The sequence below is a fragment of the Armigeres subalbatus genome, chromosome 2 (genome assembly GCF_024139115.2).
Source record: "Armigeres subalbatus isolate Guangzhou_Male chromosome 2, GZ_Asu_2, whole genome shotgun sequence".
NCBI classification, from domain to species: Eukaryota; Metazoa; Arthropoda; class Insecta; order Diptera; family Culicidae; genus Armigeres; species Armigeres subalbatus.
Genome location: NC_085140.1, coordinates 264331810 through 264359509, shown reverse-complemented (window position 1 = coordinate 264359509; position 27700 = coordinate 264331810). Strand labels below are relative to the sequence as shown.

Below are 27700 nucleotides of genomic sequence, written 5' to 3'. Positions count from 1 at the left end.
CAGTAGGCCATCGATTTCGGAACTTACTGCCATGACTCTGGACAACGGTGCAAAGAACCAATACCTGGCAACATTTCTGCGTGAGTTTGAAGTTTATTGAAAAACCCAGATTAATCCACCTAGCGGTGATGGTGCCTTTCTCGACCTTCGTAAAATGTGTGCTTGAAAAAAGATGAGCTAGTGGCTAGCTAGGATAGGATGTGACAACTCAATTGAGACTGCCTTGTTGTTTTTTAGTTGGTTGCTCTGACGAGGTGTTCGCCACTGCGGCCAAATTTACTTGGTACATAATCTTCTAAATATCATGTATCAAAATTTGATGTTTTTCTTCCCGTTCCATCCACTATTTATGTAAGAGAAGTGGAAGACTAACAGAGAGAAGTTTTCGCTACTGAAAAAATGACTTTGAGATCGAAAATGACAGAAAGGTGAATGATAATGCTTAAAATCAGAAGTTTTAAACCTTTACAACCCTTAAGAATAATTTATATGACGTTTGCAATTCAATATAAATTCATTTCTTACCAAAAAACTGGAACTCAAACATTTACGTATTTTGCTTAAAATCAACTTTAAAAACCTGCAACACGGCCAAACTAACAACATGCTGCCCTACGGAAAACGCGCCGCCACCAATCGAAGTAATCGATTGTCATTTTCAACCAATTAGCAACCGGTACGATTGTGACAGCAAATCGGTACGATTTTTACTGACTACTTGTCACATCCTATCCTAGGTGGCTAGGAGTAAAAAAGACAAGTTTTGTCCGTTCTATGAAAATCAGATTATTTATGGCAAAGATATTGTAGATCCAGTTGAAAACCGAAAATCATATTTTGTCCCATTTCCGGATGTCGCAACTGCATCGCGAGTGGTGCCCGACTGTGGCACAGTTGCGCACTACTCGCGGTGCAGTTGCAACATCCGGAAATGTGAGAAAATGCGATTTCGCGGGACCTCGGTTCGGTTTTCAGCTTGATCTACAATATGCTAATAAGAATTTCGACATTTTTGTTTCCTTTTCCAATCTTTTTGACGTACATAACCCTGTTTTATTTCACCCAGTCATATATTTTAAGGATATCACTTTTGGATGTTAGTTGAGCTGAAGCTCCGACTACACAAAAAGAAAACGAAAATGTCATTCCCATCACGCGAGCGGAGGGCAATATTTGTTATGATATAAATCTCATGACCGTCTTTCTGCCAAACTCCCGTATGAAGTGGGAGAGATAGAGACATCATCTTAGTTCGTCGAGCTGAATCGATTGGTATATAACTCTCCAGGCCTTCTGTAAAAGTTTGGTTTTTGGAGCGAACATACAGCCTTTTCGTATAAAAAGGCTAAAATGGTGTTTCGGCCATAACTTCCGATTCCATAGTCCGATCTAGCCAATTTTCAATAGGAAACAATGGGACAGGATTCAGCGTCGAATGCAACTTGTTGCATGTGAATCGATTAAGGTTAGGTGTCCGAAAAATAGGTGACATTTTTTGTGATTTTTATGTAAAAAAGGTATTTTGGTCATAACTTCCGATCCCATAGTCCGACCTGTCCAATTTTCAATAGGAAACAATGGGAGAGGATTTTGCGTCGAATGCAATTCGTTGCGAGCAAATCGGTTGAGGATAAGTGCCCGAAAAATGAGTGACATTTTTTACGCGATTTTTTCGTAGGATTTTGTATTTTGGCCATAACTTTCGATCCCATAGTTCGATCTGGCCAATTTAAAAAAGTAGACAGTGGAACAGGATTCTGCGTCGAATGCAACTTGAGGCGAGCAAATCGGTTGAGAATAAGTGCCCGAAAAATGAGTGAGATTTTTTACACGATTTTTTCGTATGATTTTGTGTTTTGGCCATAACTTTTGATCCCATAGTCCGATCTGGCCAATTTCAAATAGGAAATAATAGAACAGGATTCTGCGTCGAATGCAACTTGTTGCGAGCAAATCGGTTGAGGATAAGTGCCCGAAAAATAGGTGACATTTTTTACGCGATTTTTTTGTAGGATTTTGTATTTTGGCCAAAACTTTCGATCCCATAGTTCGATCTGGCCAATTTCGAATAGGAAACAATGGGATAGGATTCTACGACGAATGCAACTTGTAACGAGCAAATCGGTTGAGGATAAGTGCCCGAAAAATGAGTGACATTTTTTACGCGATTTTTTTGTATGATTTTGTATTTTGGCCATAACTTTCGATCCCATAGTTCGATCTGGCCAATTTCAAATAGGAAACAATGAGACAAGATTCTGCGTCGAATGCAATTTGTTGCGAGCAAATCGGTTGAGGATAAGTGTCCGAAAAATGAGTGACATTTTTTACGCGATTTTTTCGTATGAATTTGTATTTTGGCCATAACTCTCGATCCCATAGTTCGATCTGGCCAATTTCAAATAGGAAACAATGGGACAGGATTCTGCGTCGAATGCAACTTGTTGCGAGCAAATCGGTTGAGGATAAGTGCCCGAAAAATGAGTGACATTTTGCTGAGTAGTTTTGCGCACACACACACACACATACACACACACATACACACACACATACACACACACACACACACACACACACACACAGACATCACCTCAATTCGTCGAACTGAGTCGATTGGTATATAACACTATGGGTCTCCGGGCCTTCCATAAAAAGTTTGTTTTTGGAGCGATCATATAGCCTTTACCGTATACTTAGTATACGAGAAAGGCAAAACTAAAAAATCCCAATCATGGATCGTTTGTTTTGAATAGCTCTTAAGAACATCACGCATAAGTTGCATCTCGTCGCATCGCATGGTCGCATCCACTGTGGCTTCACTCTAATATGGACTTTTCAAGTCTTATATTTTTGCCTTTCTCGTATACTAAGTATACGGTAAAGGCTATATGATCGCTCCAAAAACAAACTTTTTATAGAAGGCCCGGAGACCCATAGTGTTATATACCAATCGACTCAGTTCGACGAATTGAGGTGATGTCTGTGTGTGTGTGTGTATGTGTGTGTGTATGTGTGTGTGTGTGCGCAAAACTACTCAACAAAATGTCACTCATTTTTCGGGCACTTATCCTCAACCGATTTGCTCGCAACAAATTGCATTCGACGCAGAATCCTGTCCCATTGTTTCCTATTTGAAATTGGCCAGATCGAACTATGGGATCGAAAGTTATGGCCAAAATACAAAATCATACGAAAAAATCGCGTAAAAAATGTCACTCATTTTTCGGACACTTATTCTCAACCGATTTGCTCGCAACAAATTGCATTCGACGCAGAATCCTGCCCCATTGTTTCCTATTTGAAATTGGCCAGATCGAACTATGGGATCGAGAGTTATGACCAAAATACAAAATCCTACGAAAAAATCGCGTAAAAAATGTCACTCATTTTTCGGGCACTTATCCTCAACCGATTTGCTTGCAACAAGCTGCATTCGACGCAGAATTCTGTCGCATTGTTTCCTATTTGAAATTGGCCAGATCGGACTATGGGATCAAAAGTTATGGCCAAAAGACAAAATCATACGAAAAAATCATGTAAAAAATGTCACTCATTTTTCAGGCACTTATCTTCAATCGATTTGCTCGCCTCAAGTTGCATTCGACGCAGAATCCTGTCCCACTGTCTCCTTTTTTAAATTGGCCAGATCGAACTATGGGATCAAAAGTTATGGCCAAAATACAAACTCTTACGAAAAAATCGCGTGAAAAATGTCACTCATTTTTCGGGCACTTATCCTCAACCGATTTGCTCGCAACAAGTTGCATTCGACGCAGAATCCTGTCCCATTGTTTCCTATTTGAAATTGGCCAGATCGGACTATGGGATCGAAAATTATACCATTTTTTGCCTTTCTCGTATACTAAGTATACGGTAAAGGCTATATGATCGCTCCAAAAACAAACTTTTTATAGAAGGCCCGGAGACCCATAGTGTTATATACCAATCGACTCAGTTCGACGAATTGAGGTGATGTCTGTGTGTGTGTGTGTGTGTGTGTGTGTGTGTGTGTGTGTGTGTGTGTGTGTGTGTGTGTGTGTGTGCGCAAAACTACTCAAAAAATGTCACTCATTTTTCGGGCACTTATCCTCAACCGATTTGCTCGCAACAAGTTGCATTCGACGCAGAATCCTGCCCCATTGTTTCCTATTTGAAATTGGCCAGATCGAACTATAGGATCGAGAGTTATGACCAAAATACAAATTCATACGAAAAATCGCGTAAAAAATGTCTCTCTTTTTTCGGACACTTATCCTCACCCGATTTGCTCGCAACAAGTTGCATTCGACGCAGAATCCTGTCCCATTGTTTCCTATTTGAAATTGGCCAGATCGAACTATGGGATCGAAAGTTATGGCCAAAATACAAAATCATACGAAAAAATCGCGTAAAAAATGTCACTCATTTTTCGGACACTTATTCTCAACCGATTTGCTCGCAACAAATTGCATTCGACGCAGAATCCTGTCCCATTGTTTCCTATTTGAAATTGGCCAGATCGAACTATAGGATCGAGAGTTATGACCAAAATACAAATTCATACGAAAAAATCGCGTAAAAAATGTCCCTCATTTTTCGGACACTTATCCTCAACCGATTTGCTCGCAACAAGTTGCATTCGACGCAGAATCCTGTCCCATTGTTTCATATTTGAAATTGCCCAGATCGCACTATGGGATCGAAAGTTATGGCCAAAATACAAAACCATACGAAAAATCGCGTAAAAAATGTCACTCATTTTTCGGGCACTTATCCTCAACCGATTTGCTCACAACAAGTTGCATTCGACGTAGAATCCTGTCCCGTTGTTTCCTATTGAAAATTGGCCATATCGGACTATGGGATCGAAAATTATACCATTTTTTTGCCTTTCTCGTATACAAAGTATACGTAAAGGCTATATGTTCGCTCCAAAAACGAACTTTTTATAGGAGTCCCGGAGACCCATAGTGTTATATACCGATCGACTCAGCTCGACGAATTGAAGTGATGTCTGTGTGTATGTGTGTGTATGTGTGTGTGTATGTGTGTGTATGTGTGTGTGTATGTGTGTGTGTATGTGTGTGTGTATGTGTGTGTGTATGTGTGTGCGCAAAATAATCTCACTCATTTTTCAGGCACTTATCATTAACCGATTTGCTCGCAACAAGTTGCATTCGACGCGAAATCTTGTCCCATTGTTTCGTATTAAAAATTGGCCGAATCGGACTATGGGCTTCGGAGTTATGGCCAAAATATATTTTTTTACAATAAAAAATCTCACTCACTTTTTAGACACTTACTCTTAGCTGATTTACTCGCAACAAGTTTCATTCATCGCAGAATCATGTCCCATTGTTTCGTATTGAAAATTGGACAGATCGAACTATGGGTTTCGAAGTTATGGCCAAAATCCACTTTTTCACATGAGAAACACGTACAAAATTCTCACTCATTTTTCAGGCACTTATCCTTAACCGATTTGCTCGCAACAAGTTTCGTTCGACGCGAAATCGTGTCCCATTGTTTCGTATTGAAAATTGGTCGAATCGAACTATGGGATTCGAAGTAATGGCCAAAATACATTTGTTGACAAGAAAAATTCTCACTCATTTTTTAGGCACTTACTTTTAGCCGATTTGCCTGCAACAAATTGCATTCGACGCAGAATCTTGTTCCATTGTTTCGTATTGAAAATTAAACAGATCGGTATTAAACAAATATGGCCAGAGTTTATTTTTTTGCCTTTTTGCCTTTCTCGTATACATCGGACTATGAGCTTCGGAATTATGGCCGGAATAAATTTTTTTATAAGAAAAATTCTCACTCACTTTTTAGGCACTTACTCTTAGCTGATTACTCGCAACAAGTTGCATTCGACGTAGAATCTTGCCCAATTGTTTCGTATTGAAAATTGGCCCAATCGGACTATGGGTTTCGAAGTTATGGCCAAAATATTTTTTTTACATAAGAAACGCAACTCTCACTCATTTTTAAGGCACTTATCTTTACTTGTTGCGAGACAATCCGTTAAAGATTCTTTAACGGATTGTCTCGCAACAAGTTGCATTCGACGCGGAATCTTGTCCCATTGTTTCATATTGAAAATTGGCGGAATCGGACTATGGGATTCGGAATTATGGCCAAAATATATTTTTTATAAGAAAAATTCTCACTCACTTTTTAGGCACTTACTCTTAGCTGATTTACTCGCAACAAGTTTCATTCGACGTAGAATCTTGCCCAATTGTTTCGTATTGAAAATTGGCCCAATCGGACTATGGGTTTCGAAGTTATGGCCAAAATTATTTTTTTTACATAAGAAACGCGTACAAAATTCTCACTCATTTTTCAGGCACTTATCTTTAACGGATTGTCTCGCAACAAATTGCATTCGACGCGGAATCTTGTCTCATTGTTTCGTATTGAAAATTGGCTCAATCGGTTTATGGGCTTCGAAATTATGGCCAAAATACATTTTTTTACAAGAAAAGTTCTCACTCACTTTTTAGGCACTTACTCTTAGCCGAAACACATACAAAATTCTCACTCATTTTTCAAGCATTTCTCTTTAACGGATTTACTCGTAGCAAGTTGCATTCATTCGGAATTGTGGGCCCTCCTTAGCCGTGCGGTAAGACGCGCGGCTACAAAGCAAGACCATGCTGAGGGTGGCTGGGTTCGATTCCCGGTGCCGGTCTAGGCAATTTTCGGATTGGAAATTGTCTCGACTTCCCTGGGCATAAAAGTATCATCGTGCTAGCCTCATGATATACGAATGCAAAAGTGGTAACCTGGCTTAGAAACCTCGCAGTTAATAACTGTGGAAGTGCTTAATGAACACTAAACTGCGAGGCGGCTCTGTCCCAGTGTGTCCCAGTGGGATGTAATGCCAATAAGAAGAAGAAGATTCATTCGGAATCTTGTTCCATTGTTTCGTATTGAAAATTTGCGGAATCGGACTATGGGATTTGGAATTATGTCCAAATTACATTTTTTTACAAAAAAAATCTCACTCATTTTTAGGAACTAACCTTTAGCCGATTTGCTCGCAACAAGCTGCATTCGACGCAGATTTCTGTCCCATTGTTTCCTATCTAAAATTGACCGGATCGGACTATGGGCTCAGAAGTTATGACCAAAATACTTTTTTTTTCATGCCAAAAGTGCTTAGAAATTACTCACTTGAAAAAAAAAAAGAAAGGCACCATCACCGCTAGGTGGATTAATCTGGGTTTTTTATGGAAAAATCGCTAAAAAAATGTCAATCATTTTTCGGGCACTTATTCTCAACCGATTTGCTCGCAACAAATTGCATTCGACGCAGAATCCTGTTTCATTGTTTCCTATTTGAAATTGGCCAGATCGAACTATGGGATCGAAAGTTATGGCCAAAATACAAAATCCTACGAAAAAATCGCGTAAAAAATGTCACTCATTTTTCGGGCACTTATCCTCAACCGATTTGCTCGCAACAAGTTGCATTCGACGCAGAATTCTGTCCCATTGTTTCCTATTTGAAATTGGCCAGATCGGACTATGGGATCGAAAGTTATGGCCAAAACACAAAATCATACGAAAAAATCATGTAAAAAATGTCACTCATTTTTCGGGCACTTATCCTCAACCGATTTGCTCGGAATAAGTTGCATTCGACGCAGAATCCTGTCCCACTGTCTCCTTTTTTAAATTGGCCAGATCGAACTATGGGATCGAAAGTTATGGCCAAAATACAAAATCCTACGAAAAAATCGCGTAAAAAATGTCACTCATTTTTCGGGCACTTATCCTCAACCGATTTGCTCACAACAAGTTGCATTCGACGTAGAATCCTGTCCCGTTGTTTCCTATTGAAAATTGGCCATATCGGACTATGGGATCGAAAATTACACCATTTTTTAATGGAAAAATCGCTAAAAAATTGTCACTCATTTTTCGGGCACTTATTCTCAACCGATTTACTCGCATTAAATTGCATTCGACGCAGAATGTCTCATATTTTCGGACTATGGGCTTAGATATTATGGTCAAATTACTATTTATTGTGAAAAAGAGTTCAAAAATGTCTAGCTCATTTTTTCAGCACTTAGACTTCATCTATTCCCCCCCAAGCAACACAAGTTCAACAAATCTGGTTGCAGTAACCATATAGTGACTGAATCCGGTCATATATAAGTTACTGTGATTGATGTGCAAGATGTGTGCTTCTCAGGTCGCTCGCAACAGATTGCATTCGACGCAGAATCTTGTCCCATTGTTTCCTATAGAAACTTGGCCGGATCGTACCATTGGGTCAAAAGTTATGGCAAAAATACTAATTTTAAAACTACAAAATAAAATGCAATTTTTTGCTCTTATGCTCATCCGATTTGTTTGTAACAGATTGCGTTTGGCGAGAATTTTTTTTATGCATATAAAAAAATATGAAAAATAAGACCAATCCACATATTGGTAAGAAAATTATTTTGAGCTTTTTAGTGGAATGTTTTCACCTGTCATAAGACGAGTTTTTACAATCCCATTGAATTCCACCACTTAATTGTATCTTGACAGATACGTATTTCGACCTCAAAAGTAAGGCCGTCTTCAGTGTCTCGTACTTGACTCGACTTGAGAAAGGCACCATCACCGCTAGGTGGATTAATCTGGGTTTTTTCATATAGTCCCACGTTTTACAGTACACTGAGGTCGCTTTTCTCGCGGTCTTTTTCACGCGGATTTAAGGATTTGCGTGGATTCTGGAGTTTACGTCGTTTTTGAGATTTCTGCGATTTAATTTTACGCGGTTTTTGTGATCAACGCAATTTTTTACACGGTACGTATCACCCGCGTAAAAACCAACTCCAGTGTATATCAATATTACAGCATGTATGAGAAACTGTTCCATTTTCCATCTTACAATACCAGAGTAAAAAAATAAAGCAACAATTAGAGTAACGATAGTATTTTAGACATCTAAATGTATTTTGGACGTTTAGTTATATTTTGTTTTTATGATACATAAATATGGTTTGAAATGTGATTATGAACGATAGCTAAATAGACACATGACCCCAGTAAATTTACTGTGAGCTGAGTAGAAACACACACCAAATATAACCAAAATATATTTAGATGTCCAAAATAGATTATTTACCCTATATCGGCTCTGTTTTGCTAACATGAGTGCTTATTGCTGGAAAAATCAAAAAACAGTCTTATTCGTTTTGCCGTTTGGATCAATATAAGGTGTAAGATAAAGAACCGGAGCAGTAACCCTACAATGTAGCAAAAATCTGCGGCTACAAAGTGAGACCATGTTGAAAAGAGCTGGCGATTTCCGATTATATAGGACGATCTATAGACCAATTGCAAGTACAGGCATACCTTGATAGTACGTACACCTGCGAAATTTTAGTGTACGTACTATCGAAGCATTGCCTTTTTATTGCCTTTCTCGTATACTAAGTATACGGTAAAGGCTATATGATCGCTCCAAAAACAAACTTTTTATAGAAGGCCCGGAAACCCACAGTGTTATATACCAATCGACTCAGTTCGACGAATTGAGGTGATGTCTGTGTGTGTGTGTGTGTATGTGTGTGTGTATGTGTGTGTGTGCGCAAAACTACTCAAAAAATGTGACTCATTTTTCGGGCCCTTATCCTCAACCGATTTGCTCGCAACAAGTTGCATTCGACGCAGAATCCTGTCCCATTGTTTCCTATTTGAAATTGGCCAGATCGGACTATGGGATCAGAAGTTATGGCCAAAATACAAATTTATACGAAAAAATCGCGTAAAAAATGTCACTCATTTTTCGGGCACTTATCCTCAACCGATTTGCTTGCAACAAGTTGCATTCGACGCAGAATCCTGTCCCATTGTTTCCTATTTGAAATTGGCCAGATCGGACTATGGGATCAGAAGTTATGGTCAAAATACAAATTCATACAAAAAAATCGCGTAAAAAATGTCACTCATTTTTCGGACACTTATCCTCAACCGATTTGCTCGCAACAAGTTGCATTCGACGCAGAACCCTGTCCAATTATTTCATATTTGAAATTGGCCAGATCGAACTATGGGATCGAAAGTTATGGCCAAAATACAAATTCATACGAAAAAATCGCGTAAAAATGTCACTCATTTTTCGGGCACATATCCTTAACCGATTTGCTCACAACAAGTTGCATTCGACGTAGAATCCTGTCCCGTTGTTTCCTATTGAAAATTGGCCATATCGGACTATGGGATCGAAAATTATACCATTTTTTATGGAAAAATCGCTAAAAAAAACTCACTCATTTTTCAGGCACTTTTCCTCAACCGATTTGCTCGCATTAAATTGCATTCGACGCAGAATGTCTCATATTTTCTTATTGAAAATTGGTCAGATCGGACTATGGGCTTAGATGTTATGGTCAAATTACTATTTATTGTGAAAAAGTGTTCGAAAAAGTCTAGCTCACTTTTTTAGCACTTAGACTTCATCTATTGACGCTCGCAACAGATTGCATTCGACGCAGAATCTTGTCCCATTGTTTTCTATTGAAAATTGGCTAGATCGGAAATTATGGCTGAAACACCATTTTTGCCTTTTTATACGAAAAGGCTGTATGTTCGCTCTAAAACCAAACTTTTACAGAAGGCCTGGAGACTCATAGTGTTATATACGTATAAGCTCGACGAACTGCGATGATGTCTGTGTGTGTGTGTGTGTGTGTGTGTGCGCGCACCAAAAGTGCGAAAAGTTTAGCTCACTTTTTTGGAATTTATCCTCAACCGATTTAATTCCAACAATAGATAGTAGAATATATAGATGAGCGAAAGCATGGCTGAGTCGATTTTTCTGCCCGTGCACACGCACATATGACGTCACAGCCCTTAACGTTTCCATTGAAATCGTGACGTCATGCTCGTTTGGAGACACGTTTGACAGTTCGTTTGGATACAGAGGATTTATCTTCACTCATCTATATATTCCACTATCTATAATTCCAACAAGTTTTATTCGACGCGGAATCCTGTCGTATTGTTTTCTAGCGAGTAAAAAAGTCTAGCTGACTTTTAATGGACTTACCCTCAACCGATTTACTCACAACAAATTGCATTAGATGCGGAATCCTGTTCTATTTAGAAAGTTGGCCAGATTGGACTATTTCCTTTGAAATTATGGCCAAAATACTTTTTGCCTTTCTTGTGCAACAAAGTTGTACCGAAAGGATATAATTTCTTTCCGAAAACGAACTATCGGATGCTTCCACACTGATACACTTCCCTTCCTCTTCATACGGGAGTTTGGCAGAAAGACGGTCATGAGATTTATATCATAACAAATATTGCCCTCCGCTCGCTTGATGGGAATGACATTTTCGTTTTCTTTTTGTGTAGTCGGAGCTTCAGTTCAATTTACATCCAAAAGTGATATCCTTAAAATATATGACTGGGTAAAATAAAACAGGGGTATGTACGTCAAAAAGATTGGAAAAGGAAACAAAAATGTCGAAATTCTTATTGGCATATTGTAGATCAAGCTGAAAACCGAACCGTGATTTCGCGACAATCGCATTTTCTCGCATTTCCGGATGTTGCAACTGCATCGCGAGTAGTGCGCAACTGTGCCATAGTCGGGCACCACTCGCGATGCAGTCGCGACATCCGAGAATGGGACAAAATATGATTTTCGGTTTTCAACTGGATCTACAATATCTTCTTATAAATAATCTGATTTTCATAGAACGGACAAAGAAATTTGTCTAGCTCATCTATTTTCACACACATTTTACGAAGGTCGAGAAAGGCACCATCACCGCTAGGTGGATTAATCTGGGTTTTTATTTAGAAATAGCAGAATGTTTATAAAACCACCCGGAAGCAAAAATTTCGATAGAAGGCTCTGTACTTCAAACATATGTGTAGTTCATATAGTACACAACGGACCAATAGGACCCAGTTTTTTTAAATGATTCCTACATGTATAATTGAGCAAAACCATCCTCTTTGAAAATGTAAAGAAGGGATAACTTTCTGAGAAATTTTAATTTTCTCGTCTTTAGAATCGTTTTTGCCTTCCTCATACACTAAGGTGTAACAAAAAAAAGACATTTTGTTAAGAAAATTATTTTCAGCTTTTTAGTGGAATGTCTTCACTTGTCATAAGACGAGTTTGTACAATCTCATTTAAATTCCACCACTTAATTGTATCTTGACAGATACGTATTTCGACCTCAACAGTAAGGCCGTCTTCAGTGTCCCGTATTCTCGTAAGTCGAGTCAAGTACGAGACACTGAAGACGGCCTTACTGTTGAGGTCGAAATACATATCTGTCAAGATACGATTAAGTGGTGCAATTCAATGGGATTGTATAAACTCGTTATGACAAGGGAAAAAAAGACTATATGTTTAATAGAAAACGAATGTTTGACAGGAGGCCCAGAGGGCCGACTTTCATATACTGATCAATTCAACTCGACGAATTAAGTCTTTACATCTAAATCATTGGATGGCGATCTACTCACAACTACAATTAGCTTCATGGAGCAGTTCTTCATGGATGAATTCTTGAAGAAACTTTCGGAGGAACTTCTAAAGAGATTTCTGGAGGAATTCTTGAGGTAGTTATCGGGGAAAATCTTGATAAAAGAAGCGGGAGAGTTTCTAGAAGAATTTCCGGGGTAATTGTTTTGAGATATTGCTGTGAATTACTTTAAAAAAATCTCGGAAAATCTTGAAGGGTTTTCGAATGGATATTTTTGGGGAAGTACCGGCTGAAATATTGTGAATTCCGGCAGGATCTTCTGGGAAAATTTCTTAAATAACTTCAATGGAAATTTTTGGATGGTATTCCGAAAGAATTTGAGGAAATTTCCGGAAGAACATCTGGAGAGATGGCCAGCTGAATTTGCAAACGAATTTCTCAAGGAATTTCCGAGAGAATTTCCGAAGAAAATCCACGGCTCATATATTTTTTTGAAAATGTGTATTAGCAATTGTCCACGCTGAGGGAAGGGGTTATCGAAAAACTTATCAAAACGTGTCCACGTGGTATATGGACAGCCCCAAAGGCCTCGAAGTAAATAATGAAGAGATCTTGATGAAATTTCTGGAGGATTTTCCATGGAAATTTCTGATTGATTTTCTGATGGAAGTTTTGGAAAAGCAGACGTGTAAATTTTTAAAGGTTAATTGTTGAAGAAATCAAAATTTTTTGTGTGTGTACGAAAGAGTTAACGGAAAAATATTTGGCAATAATTTAAGATGGATGTTCGGAGGAATTTTTGAAAGAATTCTCGGAGAAATTTCTGGAGTAACTCCTATGAGTCCTAGTCGAATTTCTGGAGGAACTAGCGGAGGAATTCCTGGGAGAACTTGCGGAGGAATTCCTGTAAGAACTTGCGGAAAAAAATCCGTGTGTATTTACATATGTTTGAGCGCGCGCCAAACCACACATCACAGACACCTTTGATTGCATGCGTATGTTTTTCATGGCATTCAATGAATTCCAAATTTCTCAATCCAACTCCCAATGCATCAACCAAAAACTATATAAAAGTTCAGTTAATAATCGAATAATGTTCTGTGGACCTGATCTTTAACATTCTAACTTTGTTGTAATTTTCAGCTCATTCGGGTATACCGAACCAATTTCTAGAACGAAAGAGTGACGGAGTTGTATGTTCCTATGTATTTGGACTGAACACATTGGATTGAACTGGAAAATGCTTTGGAGAACCTTGAACATCTCGTTTTTCTGAAAACAGATCACTGTCTCAACAATCAGGATGACTCAATTTGATTGAGTGTTATGAATTATCAAACAATGTGGAATAGGATCCAAACATTTTAGAATCATCTGCATGCTCTCAGATGCGAAATCTTACCAAGGTTTAGGATATCTGGATCTCCACGGTATGATCAAACTTGGCCTCTGATATTTTCCCTGTAAAGCCTGGTATACATTTTTGCTGAAGAATGTGGGGACTGTTCTCATCTATGATATTTCACAACCAATCTAAAACGCTGAGCATATATGACCCACACAGTTAAAAATTCTGAGAATTACACGCCATGGAAATATTTTAACGCTCATTTTTGTGTTCAATAACCTTTAATTTTACATCCAACCTTTTCTTGTATGTAATATTGAATGCAAGCTCCATAGTAACGACGACCTGTAATTTTAAAAAGTGATGGAAAAATGAATCGAATCGAACGGAGCCTTTTTGTTACATCATATATGCTGTAACATTTTTATTAAGCATATGCGGTATTTCGAAATATTTCGTTTCAGGTGGTTCGAAACGAAATTCCGCGGAATTTCGCGGAATTTGAGCATGGCGAAATCTTACTTCTGGATTTCGTTTCGTTTCGTAAAATTACAAAAATTTCGCTAGAAAAAACCAGCTTCTAACGAAATTTAACGGAATTCCGCGGAATTTCGAAACAAATTTGAACTTGAACCATGCTTTATATTATCAAAAAATTTGGCTGCGCCACTGAACAAAACCATAAAAAACAGCTTTTTGATTTTACATTTTTATATTATACAGCTTCTTCTATTAACGCTTATGTAGTAATCCCATTATGAATCGACAAATACGTGTTTAGTTTTCTTCTATGAAACGTCTTCAGTGTTTTGTTAGAAATATCTAAAAGAAAACGAAAAGTATCTTTAACTATTCTATGCTATGTTTTACAAAAGTGATCCGACTCAATATTTAAAACGTCAGGCTTAAAGTGTAAATTTAATTGGATATAAATCAGATCAGTATAACTTTGTTGAAGCGTCAAAGTCGTGGCGTAGATTTCTAGGGCCCTTGTGAAGTTTTTTTAGCGCCTATTTCTTATTAAAGGCCAATTTCTTCACCTCCGCTTATGTCTTAAACCAGGTTTAAGCGCATGAGTAAGCACCGCTTAAGAGTTAGGAAGGCCCTAAGGAAAACATAATGCAACGTTTTACGTTTAAGCAACAATTAGAATCTTACCTAAAAGTAAGAATAAAAAGTTCAGAGGATTGAAGGTACTTCACACAACAGTCAATATTTGGCGAATCTTCGAAATGTACATACAGCCCCTAAGAATTAAATTTAAACTCTGTGATATTATTTTACTATTTGCATAGTATGAGTGCAGAATCGAGATCTTGTTGTTGCTGGTCACAGGACGGCAGCTAGTCTAGGAAACGCAAACTGAAAAAATTCTGCCTCGCGAGCAGAATTTTTTTAAATCAGTGTGCTATCGATCGTGTTGATGTTGGTCATGCTAGCTAGTGCGGGAGAATACGAGATTTAAAAAAAATGTCTGCATCGAAGAGCACAAAATTATATAGTGCAGAATCGATCGTGTTGTAGAGGCACATTGATTATGCGTCGGATTGATTTGAAACACGGTTTTCGTCTTCGGGTTTTCAAAATAACTTCGTTTAGTCGCTTACCAAGGTGGCTTCACATGGATTACTTTTTCAACTAACCAACGATTCCCGATTTGGTAATGCAGCAACACAAATGTGATCAAATTCGGTTATATATAAGTACGAATATAAGACACATAAGTTGTTGTGCCTCATGTGCTCGGGAAACTAATCTTCCTCTCCTAATCCTAAATTGACTGTAAGAACTTGAGCAGCATCGTTATTGGTCATGAATTGGAAACTCCGAAGCAAGTATAATGAGATTTTTTTTATCCCAAGCAGATTATTCAATTGGTAAGCTATGCATATTCGCTGTTTCTCGACAAATCATGATTAGCAACTACGATGTGTACAATTAATCAAGCTAAGCTACGCTATTTTTTACTATTTGTACAATATGTAAGGAACATTGCGGAGTCGTGAGCTTTTTGCATGCCTCATATGCACACACATATACAAGAACAAACATACAACAATTTCTATTTTTTTTACATACTTACTGATATAAAACTGAATTGCTTCTTCTGTAATTATAGCTCTATTGGTTGCAAAACAGATATTTAAGTTCGAAAAAGTTAAATTAGAATTGCGTATATAATGTAAAACCAAATAAAAAAAAATCCGCGGAAAAAAAATTAAAATTTCGTTTCGTTTCGTAAAATTTCGAATTCAATGGACCTTGATTTCGTATCGTTTCGAAATCTCGAAAGTAAATCTATGTTTCGTTTCGATTCGTTTCGAATCAACATAGAAATTTTAAATTTCGTTTCGTTTCGTTTCGTTAGGAAAAAGTGTGTTATCGCATACCCTTAATTTTTATACTGTGCAATGTAAAATTATTACGTAGCTTATGAAAGGCTTCTAACATGTGCAAAGATTAAAACATATCAAAATTTTAACTAAAATCGTGCAGAAAACTAAAAAAAAAGTTTTTTTGTGTACATACTATCGAGGTATGCCTGTATACCAGTTTGCCAGAAAAAAAAGTATAAGGTACCCCGGGGTAAGTGGGTACCATGGCTGCCGATGAATCGATGAACGTTTTTAATGGTAATACTGTTGTAGAAAAATGAAACTGAGCTATCAACGAATTCATCCGACACAATAATTTTTGGAATCTAAACCATTTGAGGCACCATGCTAATGCTTTTGCTTGATCTTGACTTTACACTATAGGAAAAAGCTATTACTTCTATTTTAATTCAATCGATTTCCAACAAAATAGTCGTTTCTAAATTCATCATTCATGTGGGAAATGAATATTTAGAGCAAATAAATCATTGAGCAATTCTCTGTGAAATCACGATTTTTTTCCTAGATTTCAATTCTGTATTTTTTTTATTTCCCTGAAATTTTGAATGTACATCCTTTATGGCTAAAAACATAATCTGCATAATTGGTTTGCCATTTTAACTCTGATGTAACTTTTGACAAGGGCATAAGCAAAAACACTGAACACTTTCAAAAAAAAAACATAGAAGCATAGGAACGTTTCTACTAAAGAAACGTTTCTACTAAAGTTCAGAAGGTAATAATGGAAAATAAGTTGGATACCTGGTGCAAGAATTAAGAAAACGTATTTTCAAAAACGAACGTTTTAGAAATATTTCTTATTGCTAAATTAGTTGATGCAGATTTGAAATTGGCCAGGCAAACTATCCAATCTAGATTGATTGAGTAGTGAAGAGGAAGAGAATGATTGATCATAGCCTGGAGACAATAAAATTTAAATCAGCATCAATTATAAATTTAACTGTTCCAAAAAACTCCAGTACTCCTGAAAATGTTGTAAGCTAAGGGGTGATTCAAGTATGACGTCTACTACTTTTCAAAGTTTTTCAACTCCCCTTTCCCCTCTGTCACTACGTACAAACTGTCACAAAATTTTAGACCCCCTGCCCCTTAAACTTTAGACGTCATTGTTGAATGACCCCTAGTGTTGAGATCAAGAGATAGATTTGAGAAATTAAAAATCGGCTGAAGTTTTCAAGAAAATTCACTGTTAGGACTTAACAATTGTAACTCCTGGCTATATTTCTTAATTCATGTAGCTTAGCTTAGCTTAGCTTAGACTTACTGTACATATCAATGGTTGCTACTCCGTGATTGATCAGAAGTGGTGTAAATTGCACTTCGATCCAAGTGAATAGTGGTTGGGATTTACCAGCTATTCTCGAAGTGCACGTTTCAGCAGCACGCAAATGTTAACCAATAATGGCGTCGGCCAAGTCCTTACAGTCAGTTGGGAAAGGAAGGGAATGTTGGTGTGTGGTTATTGTTGCTACTAGAGACCGAGAATACCTCTGCATCTCCACAGTAATCACGGGAAAGGGGTTTTTGTTAGTTGGGTGGGGTAATTAGAAACATAGAAAATGCTGTAAGTTAAGGGGCGATTAAAGTATGATGTCTACTATTTTTCAAGGTTTTTCAACCCCCTCACCCCTCTGTCACACTTTTTGTTATACCTAATGTACAAACTGTCACAAAATGTTAATCCCCTCCCCCTTAAACTTTGAACGTCAGAGTTGAATGACCCCTACTGTTGAAAACAAAAGATAGATTTGAGAAACACAAAATTGGCCAAAGTTTTCAAGACAATTTACTGTTGGGACTTAAAAATTTCAACTCCGGACTATATTTCATAATTGCGTTGCATTGCGTTGCGTTGCCTCGGAGTATTTCGTAGATTGCATACTGATAGATGCCATGTATATTGTTAAACTTTCTTACCCCAATTGCTTATAGATTATATAACATTTAATAACAACCCAATTGGAGGTAAAAAAGGATAAAACATGTAAGCTACCATTGCTGGCCACGCCCATCTTCTCCGTTACTAGGAAAGGGAAGGAAATGATGATATGACATCTACTTAACGAAAGGCCAGCGGCTCACCGACGCCCTCATAGATGTCAAGGAGTTGGAAGGTTGGAAGGGTATATAGTTCAGGAGTATCATTATAAGCAAATGATATTGTATTTTTTAACAAGACGTTGGGAGTGACCATGCTAAGAGTTTTGGCACTCCTTCCTCCGAAGCGAGGCGCAGTTTTTGATTAAACAAACAATTATTAAGAATCATTTAGAATAAAATGTTGAGTAGATCAAAACATGTATGGCTTTGACACATGTCTCATCAAATGGAAAAAATAGAATCAAGTGAGAACACAAGGAAAAAAAAACAAGATTGCCAACTAAGCCAAAATAAGGCAAGATGAATCAATTTGGGTCTATGTCTGGAGGACAAATCAAAAGGAAGCTAGTCACAATCGAGAAAACCTAATTTAAAGATCAAGGGTGTCAAACGCAAAGGGGTGTAAGAGTCAAAAACTTAGTTTTACGCCTATTTAAATTTCATACCATAACCAACCAATCATTATCATAACTCGTTAAAATGGCAATTACATCTTTTATCTGTAACGTTAAACACAAAATATGTTCTAACATAATATTATTGGATGGTCACTGGCATTTCGAGAAACTATATTTCTTTATTCATGTAATCCCAAAACATAGTAATTAAAGTTCACATACCGCAACCAATACCAAAAGGTTGAAAAATGCAAACGTGTCCTCTACTATTGGTCCAAGGATTTTCGAATTTATTTCCAATATTTGTCCATCCTGATACAATGTTTTGATTTTCTGTTTATAAGTGGATATAGACACTTAATATATTTGTTACATTTGGCTTGAATGCCTTCAATGTGACTTTTAAAGGATAATTTATGATCTAGAAGAAGTCCTAAATATTCGGCTTCGCTAGACCAATTAATTGGAACCCCATTCATAGTGACAATATTGATGCTAGAAGGTTTCAAATAAGAAGCTCTCGGCTTCTGTAGGAAAATTATAAACTGAGATTTGGAAGCATTCGAGAAAATTTTCAATTTTCGCAAGTAAATCTACTACAAATGACACGAAGGCTTCGCCCTTTGGCGGAAAGGCCCGTGTCATCGGCAAACAAAGATTTTTGACACCCTGGTGGTAAATCAGGTAAGTCAGAAGTAAAAATGTTAGACAATATTGGCCCCAGTATGCTGCCTTGGGGAACACCAGCTCTTACAGGTAATCTATCAGATTTAGAATTCTGATAGTTTACCTGCAGTTTGCGGTCTGATAAATAATTTTGAATCAGTTTAATAATGAACAGAGGAAAATTAAAATTCATCAATCTTACAATCAAACCTTCATGCCAAACACTGTCAAATGTTTTCTCTATATCAAGAAGAGCAACTCCAGTCGAATATCCTCCAGATTTGTTGAGCCGAATTAAATTCGTAACTCTTAATAACTGAAACAAAAACGAACACCAAATTGCTCATCAGCAAAAATAGAATTGTCATTAATATGAACCATCATTCTATTTAAAATAATCTTTTCAAACAGTTTGCTAATTGAAGAAAGCAAACTGATTGGGCGATAACTAGAAGCCTCAGCTGGATTTTTGTCCGGCTTCAAAATTGGAACAACTTTGGCGTTTTTCCATTTATCTTGAGAGTATGCCAATTGAAAACATTTGTTAAATAAATTAACCAAAAAGGATAAAGAGCTCTCAGGAAGTTTTTTGATAAGTATGTAGAAAATACCATCATCACCAGGAGCTTTCATATTTTTAAATTTCCTAGTAAAAGATCTCACTTCATCCAAATTAGTTCCCAACGAAGGGTCAAAAACATTCTCTTAATTGAAAATGTCTTCGAAGCTCCGTGTAACCTGATCCTCAATTGGACTAGTGAGACCTAGACTAAAATTATGGGCACTCTCGAACTGCTGAGCAAGTTTTTGAGCCTTTTCGCCATTTGTTAATAAAATTTTATTCCCCTCTTTAAGCGCTGGAATTGGCTTTTGAGGTTTTTTAAGAATTTTCGTTAATTTCCAAAATGGTTTCGAACTGGGATCCAACTTCGAGACATTATTCTCAAAGTTGGTATTTCTCAACGTGCCCACACATCATCTATTCATCGACTTCAAAGCCGCATATGATACAATCGATCGGGACCAGCTATGGCAGCTAATGCACCAACACGGTTTTCCGGATAAACTGACACGGTTGATCAAAGCGACGATGGATCGGGTGATGTGCGTAGTTCGAGTTTCAGGGGCATTCTCGAGTCCCTTCGAAACCCGCAGAGGGTTACGGCAAGGTGATGGTCTTTCGTGTTTGCTATTCAACATCGCTTTGGAAGGGGTAATACGAAGAGCTGGGATTAACACGAGTGGTACAATTTTCAATAAGTCCGTCCAGCTATTTGGTTTCGCCGACGACATAGATATTATGGCACGTAACTTTGAGAAGATGGAGGAAGCCTACATCAGACTGAAGAGGGAAGCTAAGCGGATCGGACTAGTCATCAACACGTCGAAGACGAAGTACATGATAGGCAGAGGTTCAAGAGAAGACAATGTGAGCCACCCACCGCGAGTTTGCATCGGTGGTGACGAAATCGAGGTGGTAGAAGAATTTGTGTACTTGGGCTCACTGGTGACTGCCGAAAATGACACCAGCAGAGAAATTCGGAGACGCATAGTGGCTGGAAATCGTACGTACTTTGGACTCCGCAAGACGCTCCGATCGAATAGAGTTCGCCGCCGTACCAAACTGACAATCTACAAAACGCTAATTAGATCGGTAGTCCTCTACGGACACGAGACCTGGACGATGCTCGTGGAGGACCAACGCGCACTTGGAGTTTTCGAAAGGAAAGTGCTGCGTACCATCTATGGTGGGGTGCAGATGGCGGACGGTACGTGGAGGAGGCGAATGAACCACGAATTGCATCAGCTGTTGGGAGAACCATCCATCGTTCACACCGCGAAAATCGGACGACTGCGATGGGCCGGGCACGTAGCCATAATGTCGGACAGTAACCCGGTGAAAATGGTTCTCGACAACGATCCGACGGGCACAAGAAGGCGAGGTGCGCAGCGGGCAAGGTGGATCGATCAGGTGGAAGATGACTTGCGGACCCTCCGTAGACTGCGTGGTTGGCGACGTGTAGCCATGGACCGAGCCGAATGGAGAAGACTCTTATATACCGCACAGGCCACTTCGGCCTTAGTCTGAATAAATAATAATAATGGTATTTCTCAGAATAGCGAAACGTTTTTTAATTTCATTTTGCAAATCTCGCCAAATAACTTTCAACGCGGGATCGCGAGTTCTTTGGTATTGCCTTCGCTTCACATTTTTAAGACGGATCAGTAGCTGAAGATCGTCGTCAATAATAATGGAGTTGAATTTAATTTCACATTTAGGAATTGCAATGCCTCTGGCTTCGACAATTAAATTTGTCAAATATACGAGAGCATTATCAATATCACTTTTGGTATCGAGAGGAATATCAACATCAAAATTCTTATCGATATACGTTTTACATAAATCTTAATCAGCTCTATGATAATTAAAAGTAGAGCTGATTGGATTGTTAATGGCTTCCTGTGAGATTTCAAACGTCACAGGAAGGTGATCAGAGTCAAATTCTGCATGAGTTACCAATTGTAGAAGGATTTCGACTGAAAACCAAGTTGGTCTATTGGCATATTGAATAGTGTAATATCCCGCAGAACAAGCTTCAAATAAAATGTTACCATTGGAATTGCTTTGAGCTTTATTCCATGAACGGTGTTTGGCATTGAAGTCACCAATTATGAAAAATTTGGATTTGTTGCGAGTTAGAATTTGAAGATCAGCTCGCAAAAAATTGCTCTGCTGCCCATTGCATTGGAAAGAGAAGTAGGCAGCAATAAAAGAGAATTGTCCAAAATTTGTTTCAATAGAAACTCCAAATGTTTCAAACGAAGAAAATAATCTATGTTTAATACATCTTTCAATGACAATGGCGACCCCACCACTGGCGCTGTCAAGACGATCATTTCGGTAAATAACATAATTTGGATCTTTGATGAAAAGATCAGGTTTTAAATATGTTTCAGTTATAATGGAAATGTGCACATTATGAACTGATAGGAAGTTGAATAATTCATCTTCCTTACCCTTTAAAGAGCGGGCAATCCAATTTGAAATTTTCAAAGTATTATTTGGATCCATTAAAACGAAGTCCAATAACAATTTTTTGAGTAAATTTGATACCAACTTGAACAGCTTCAGTTTTGGTATTTGCTTTGAACATTGCATCAATCATGTGATGCAATTGTTTATTTAGAAAATCAAAGTCGGAAGCAGACATACTACCTGAGTTGTCAAAACGAACGTTATTTTCCACTGATGAATGGGTATGAAAATCATTCATCGTCGGTAAATTTTCTGAAATGAAATTTTGCCTGCCTGCAGCGATACTTGCATCGATGGGCATGTTTGAAAAATTAGAATTCCACGAACTGTTCGTTACTCGGCGAAAGGAAGGAGCAAAATTTACTCGTTTATTGCAGTGGGTATGAATTGCTCGACCGGCAAATGCGGATTTTGAGCGTTTGATTTACGTTTACCCGGCGAATCTGGGATCCTATTGGAATTTCCCGTCATCAATTTTACACGGGAATTCAAAGCTTTTTTGCGCGAAGAGCATTCCCAGAAATTGGATTTATGATTCTACTCACAATTGGCATATTGAAATTTATTGGAATCTTCTCTCACAAGATAGGCGTCCTTGGCGTGAGAGGTTCCATCACAAATCATGCATTTAGCATCCATGTGGCAATGTTTAGTTCCGTGACCCCACTTTTATCACTTACGGCACTGAGTGGGGTTTTGGAAATTTCTCCCAGGCCTGCGGAAATGTTCCCATGTAACACGGACATGGGACATAATACAGGCCTTTTCCAAACTTTTCATAATGGCCCACTTAGTAATGGAACAACATCATTTGGGTCTATTTACGACTTGAATTAACGGATTTTAAAACTTATTTCTCTCAACATCAAACAATTCATTTAATTTCAAGAAAAAAAATGCGAATAGAATTATTCATCATGGTTTCGAAGAAATTCTCGAACTTTTCCCTTAATACGACCCATCAAGCGACGCACAACGGTCTCGTCCACTGTTTTGGCGATTTTATCCCACCAATTTTTCATGCCGTTTTGATGACAGTTCCCTTTACCTTCAGCTTTCTCTTCATAATAGCCCAGTAGTTTTCTATGGGCCTGAACTGAGGACAATTTGGCGGATTGAGGGTTTTTGGAACAAACTGAACTCCGTTATCGCTATACCATTCTTGCACTTCCCGGCTATAGTGACAACTCGCCAGATCCGGCCAAAATGTCACTGGACCGTTATGTGATTTTATGAAGGGCAGAACTCTCCTTCCGAAGGCACTCGGTTTTGTAAACCTGCGAGTTCATCGTTTTCTCAGTGATGAAAACTTTTGTCCAGTGGTGCGAATTCTCAATCTCAGTGACTGAAATTTGTTGGATATTGATACCATTGCCTCTTCACACTCACTTCCTAGCAGTGAAAACTGAAAATGGTCGGCAGCATGGCCGGATTTATGGGGGGCCGGGGGGGGGGGGGGCGTCGGCCCCGGGGCCCCCTTCCGGCTAAATCCGGACCTGGTTGGCAGCAACAATCAAAAATAAAGTAAACAAAAGACCCCTCGTCTCATTGCACACGCAGCCCGCAGTGACAGTATATTCAGTTCACTCGCTGCTGTGTGAATGCGACGACCCTATATAAATGCATGGGTGAATACTATCACTTGAAAGACAATGACAGGAAATTTGTGCCGAATGATCATCAGCTTCAGCCCGCTGTTGGCAAACCGAGTTTGCTAAGCTACTCCTGCTTTGCCGTTCTAACTGAAAGACACCGTCATAGGCAAAGAGGAGCAGAGAAAAATGCAAAACAAAAGAATCACATTCAGCAGGCATTGTTGATAAATTGCACCACTGCTTTTGTCTTCTAACCGCAGCTGCAAATTCCCTGCCAGATCATGTATTTGCGTGCAAATTTATCCGCAAAAACAAATTTGTATCGGGAAGGGACACCTCTTGGGGCCTTTGCTTTGGTCCTGGAAGCTGTCCGAAGTCGGCCTTCACGTAAGTTTCATCATCCATGAGTATGCACCCATCGGACTTGGTCAGCAGGTTGTCATACAGTTTTCGAGCACGAGTTCTAGCCACGGTATTCTGTTTGAGCGACCGATTTGGTTGCCTATTGGCGCGGAATGCCTGTAAGCATTCGCGGTACCAAATTCGCTGCACTGTACTTCGGGCGGCACCATACTTCTTACTTAATTCGCGGTCGGACCTTGATCCCCTGAAGGTTACTCAAAATCTCATTCCTAAAGCCAGAAAACTCGGCAACAGATACCACAATTGGCGGAATCCTTTGCTTTTTCGCATGGATCGAATCACCTGGGCTAGAGGTAGATTCGATTTTCTCAATTTCTGAACTGATTGTTCAGTTCGATAGGAGAAGAATTATTTTGAATGTTAGAGTTAGAAGGAATATCTGAAGTCTCCAGCTTCCTTCTATTTTTCCGCGCTTTGGCAGGACGGTCTTGAAACCTTGTTTCTTAGAAGGAAATGGTGAATTCAGCGACTCCCCCTTCCTCTTGTTTTTATTAATGCTCATTGCTGAGCGTGGAGACGAGGTTCTTTTTTTTCTTTTTCTTACAGAGCGGTGTCCTGCAGGATTACCACCGCTTGTCGGAATTTTACTTCCGAAAACGGGTCCAACGTAAAACGAAGGCACGGGTCCTAGCAAAGATCGTAACGGGATCAGTGGGTACAAATAGCGCTGAGAAGCACTGTTGAAATTAAAATTGCTTCTGGTAGTATTAAAAACTTACTTCCGCAAAGAGAGAAAAGAACCGCACAGCACGAAAGCACGATGCGGTCTGATTTTTGAAGAAAGCACATGAAACGTATCAGACCAACAAACGTAGCATAGAAACAGCCTACTTACATTTTATACTTTTTATGTATTAAACTTCAACCAGTGTATGAATTTTAAACATTTTTTTTCCTTAGTAAACTGTTTGGCTATCAGCTACGGTTCAAGTTCCGGATGGATGTCGCCTTCGATTTTAATTTTAATGTCGGAAAACTCCCCCTTGAAAAGTGGCCCTATAACCGCTGATGAAGGAGCCTGGATTGGGGCGATACTGTGCGTCGGAGGGCTGGTTGGAAGCACCGCATCTGGTTGGATGGCCGATCGATACGGTCGAAAGAGGACGGCTTATGTGGCAGTTATTCCGCAAATTGTAATAAAGTGTGCCCTAATGAAGACTTGTAAGAGAATTTAATTTGTATCTAATTTCTTCAGGTTTCGTGGATAATGGTCATGGTAGCTGATAATGTGTATTATTTGTACGCCATGCGGCTTTTGTCTGGATTTGGAGGAGGAGTCTGCTACACGATCATTCCAATGTTCATTGGGGAAATTTCGGAAGACAGGTAACATGATCTAACTAATGAAATTATTCAACAAAATAATGTCGGGATTTGTGTGGACGGACAAATTTTGATTAGAAAAGTAATTCTTATATCGTATTTACAGAAATCGTGGAATGCTCGGCGCCACCTTCATTGTATCCATAAACATAGGACAGCTGTTTATGTACATCTTAGGGGCTTGGGTACCATACACCGTAGCGCCCTATGTGCTAATTCTCATACCAGTGATATTCTTCATTGGGTTCACTATGCTTCCAGACACACCTTTGCATTACATGAAGAAAAACAACTATCAGGTTGGTGATTAAATTATCAGAGGAAAAATGATTCAATAATATCGCACTTACAGAGTTCTGAAGAATCGTTAAAATTCTACCGCGGTTACCCTGCCGGAGAGCAGTATGTCTCAGCGGAAATACAGCGAGATTTACACAAACTAAGAGACAATTGTAGAAGCGACAAACAAACTACTCAGAAGCATAAAATCACTTGGAGCGATTTAAGTAAGTCCATTTATGGTGCTTTTGCTTCCTCCCACATACTCACCTTTGTATTTCAGGCACACATCACGCCAGGAAAGCATTCCTTATTGGGGTTACTTTAGTGGCTTTGAATAATTTATCCGGTTGCTTTGCCATGCTCAGCTATGCGGAATCTATTTTCCGGGAGTCCGGGTCTTCACTGTCAGCGGACATATCGGCCATCATTACAGGTTCATTGCAGGTTGTCGGATCGTATTGTTCCACGGTTATGGTGGAGCGAGTTGGAAGAAAGGTATTTAATATTTCTCTTCTTCTTGGATCGCTCAACAAACGAGCTTATTGCAAAAAGTGAAATCAACAAAACGGAAACGGTTACATCTCAGGTGTTCATCCCATCAAAATTTCCTCCAGGAATTCCTTCAAAAGTTCCTACAGAAATTCCCTCGAAAGTTCCTCCACGAATTCGCTCGAAAATTCCTCCGTAAGATTCTCAAAGAATTTCACCGTACTCACGTTTAATTCGAGGATAAGAAGGGATATAATTTAAATGAAATTTAATTATTGTTCACATCTCATCAGTTCTAAATTTTTATTTCATCATGCAATTTTTAATTCTCACTTTTCAATTACCTTTACATAAGAGAGGGATAGCCTTACTTCTTAGTGGTGTGATCTATGGTATTTGACCACATTGATATGAATTTAAAATGTTCAACTTATGCTTATGTTCGGGATTAAAGGACCGTCAAACGGAAGCACCTGATGATAACACAACCCGTCGCGCACTAAGAGTCTCCCGATCCGACTGGCATACAAAGCCATAACAACAATCAATCTTTCGATTTCATAAAAATTCACTTTGTGTGCCTTCTGCCATGCTGCCGCTTCAGGGATGCGCAAGACAGGTAATCCAGTGAGTTTTCATTTCAGTTTACGTCTTGTTTCAGATACTCCTGAAAATATCCGGCATTGGAATGGCAATAGGTTTGGGCACCTTTTCGGGATACTTATTCGTCAAAGCTCTCGGCTACGATGTTGACTCGTTCAAATGGCTCCCATTGGTGTGTTTCTCGTTCGTAATTTTCATAGCCTCCGTAGGGGTCTTGCCACTGCCGTTTCTGATACTGGCCGAGTTAGTACCACAAAAAGTAAGCCTTTCTTATGCTTGTTTATTCTTCTCTGACTGTAACAACTTATTTTGCATATTTTCTAGGTGAAAGAATTCATATTCAGTACCTGCGTTGGTTTCGCCTGGATATTTTCATTCATTGCCGTCAAGGTATGAGATCATCTGGCACAAGAATGTTTAAACTGAAATCGATCTATTTTACTTCCAGTTCATTTCCACGCTGTTCGATGTTATTGGAATGCACGGAACGATGCTTTTGTTTGCAATTTTCTCTGCGTGTGGGACTCTTTTTGTGACTGCGATTATTCCGGAGACCAAAGGAAAAAGTTATGACGCTATTGCCAAACTAATGGTTTAAAT

At 38.7% G+C, this 27700-nt stretch overlaps 1 protein-coding gene across 3 annotated transcripts; it reads left to right on the top strand.

Moving 5' to 3' along the window:
- On the top strand, positions 1 to 27700 carry LOC134216277 (facilitated trehalose transporter Tret1-like). Of its 3 annotated transcripts, none has more exons than XM_062695209.1 (9): positions 1 to 80; positions 25304 to 25536; positions 25599 to 25729; positions 25833 to 26025; positions 26079 to 26232; positions 26289 to 26503; positions 27159 to 27359; positions 27425 to 27490; positions 27549 to 27700. In XM_062695209.1, exons 1-9 carry the CDS (start codon positions 32 to 34, stop codon positions 27696 to 27698), a joined length of 1392 nt encoding a protein of 463 aa, XP_062551193.1. In that variant the 5' UTR covers positions 1 to 31; the 3' UTR covers positions 27699 to 27700. The 3 variants fall into 3 exon arrangements, with proteins under 3 accessions (XP_062551193.1, XP_062551194.1, XP_062551195.1); XM_062695211.1 differs by lacking the exon at positions 1 to 80 and adding an exon at positions 24339 to 24367; XM_062695210.1 differs by lacking the exon at positions 27425 to 27490.

Bases quoted from the DNA above. Each gene is read 5' to 3' on its own strand.
- LOC134216277 (XM_062695209.1), top strand. From the start codon at position 32: ATGACTCTGGACAACGGTGCAAAGAACCAATACCTGGCAACATTTCTG. The intron at 26,233-26,288 runs GTAAGTCCATTT...TTTGTATTTCAG, and splicing joins AATCACTTGGAGCGATTTAA to GCACACATCACGCCAGGAAA. The intron at 26,504-27,158 runs GTATTTAATATT...GTCTTGTTTCAG, and splicing joins TGGAGCGAGTTGGAAGAAAG to ATACTCCTGAAAATATCCGG.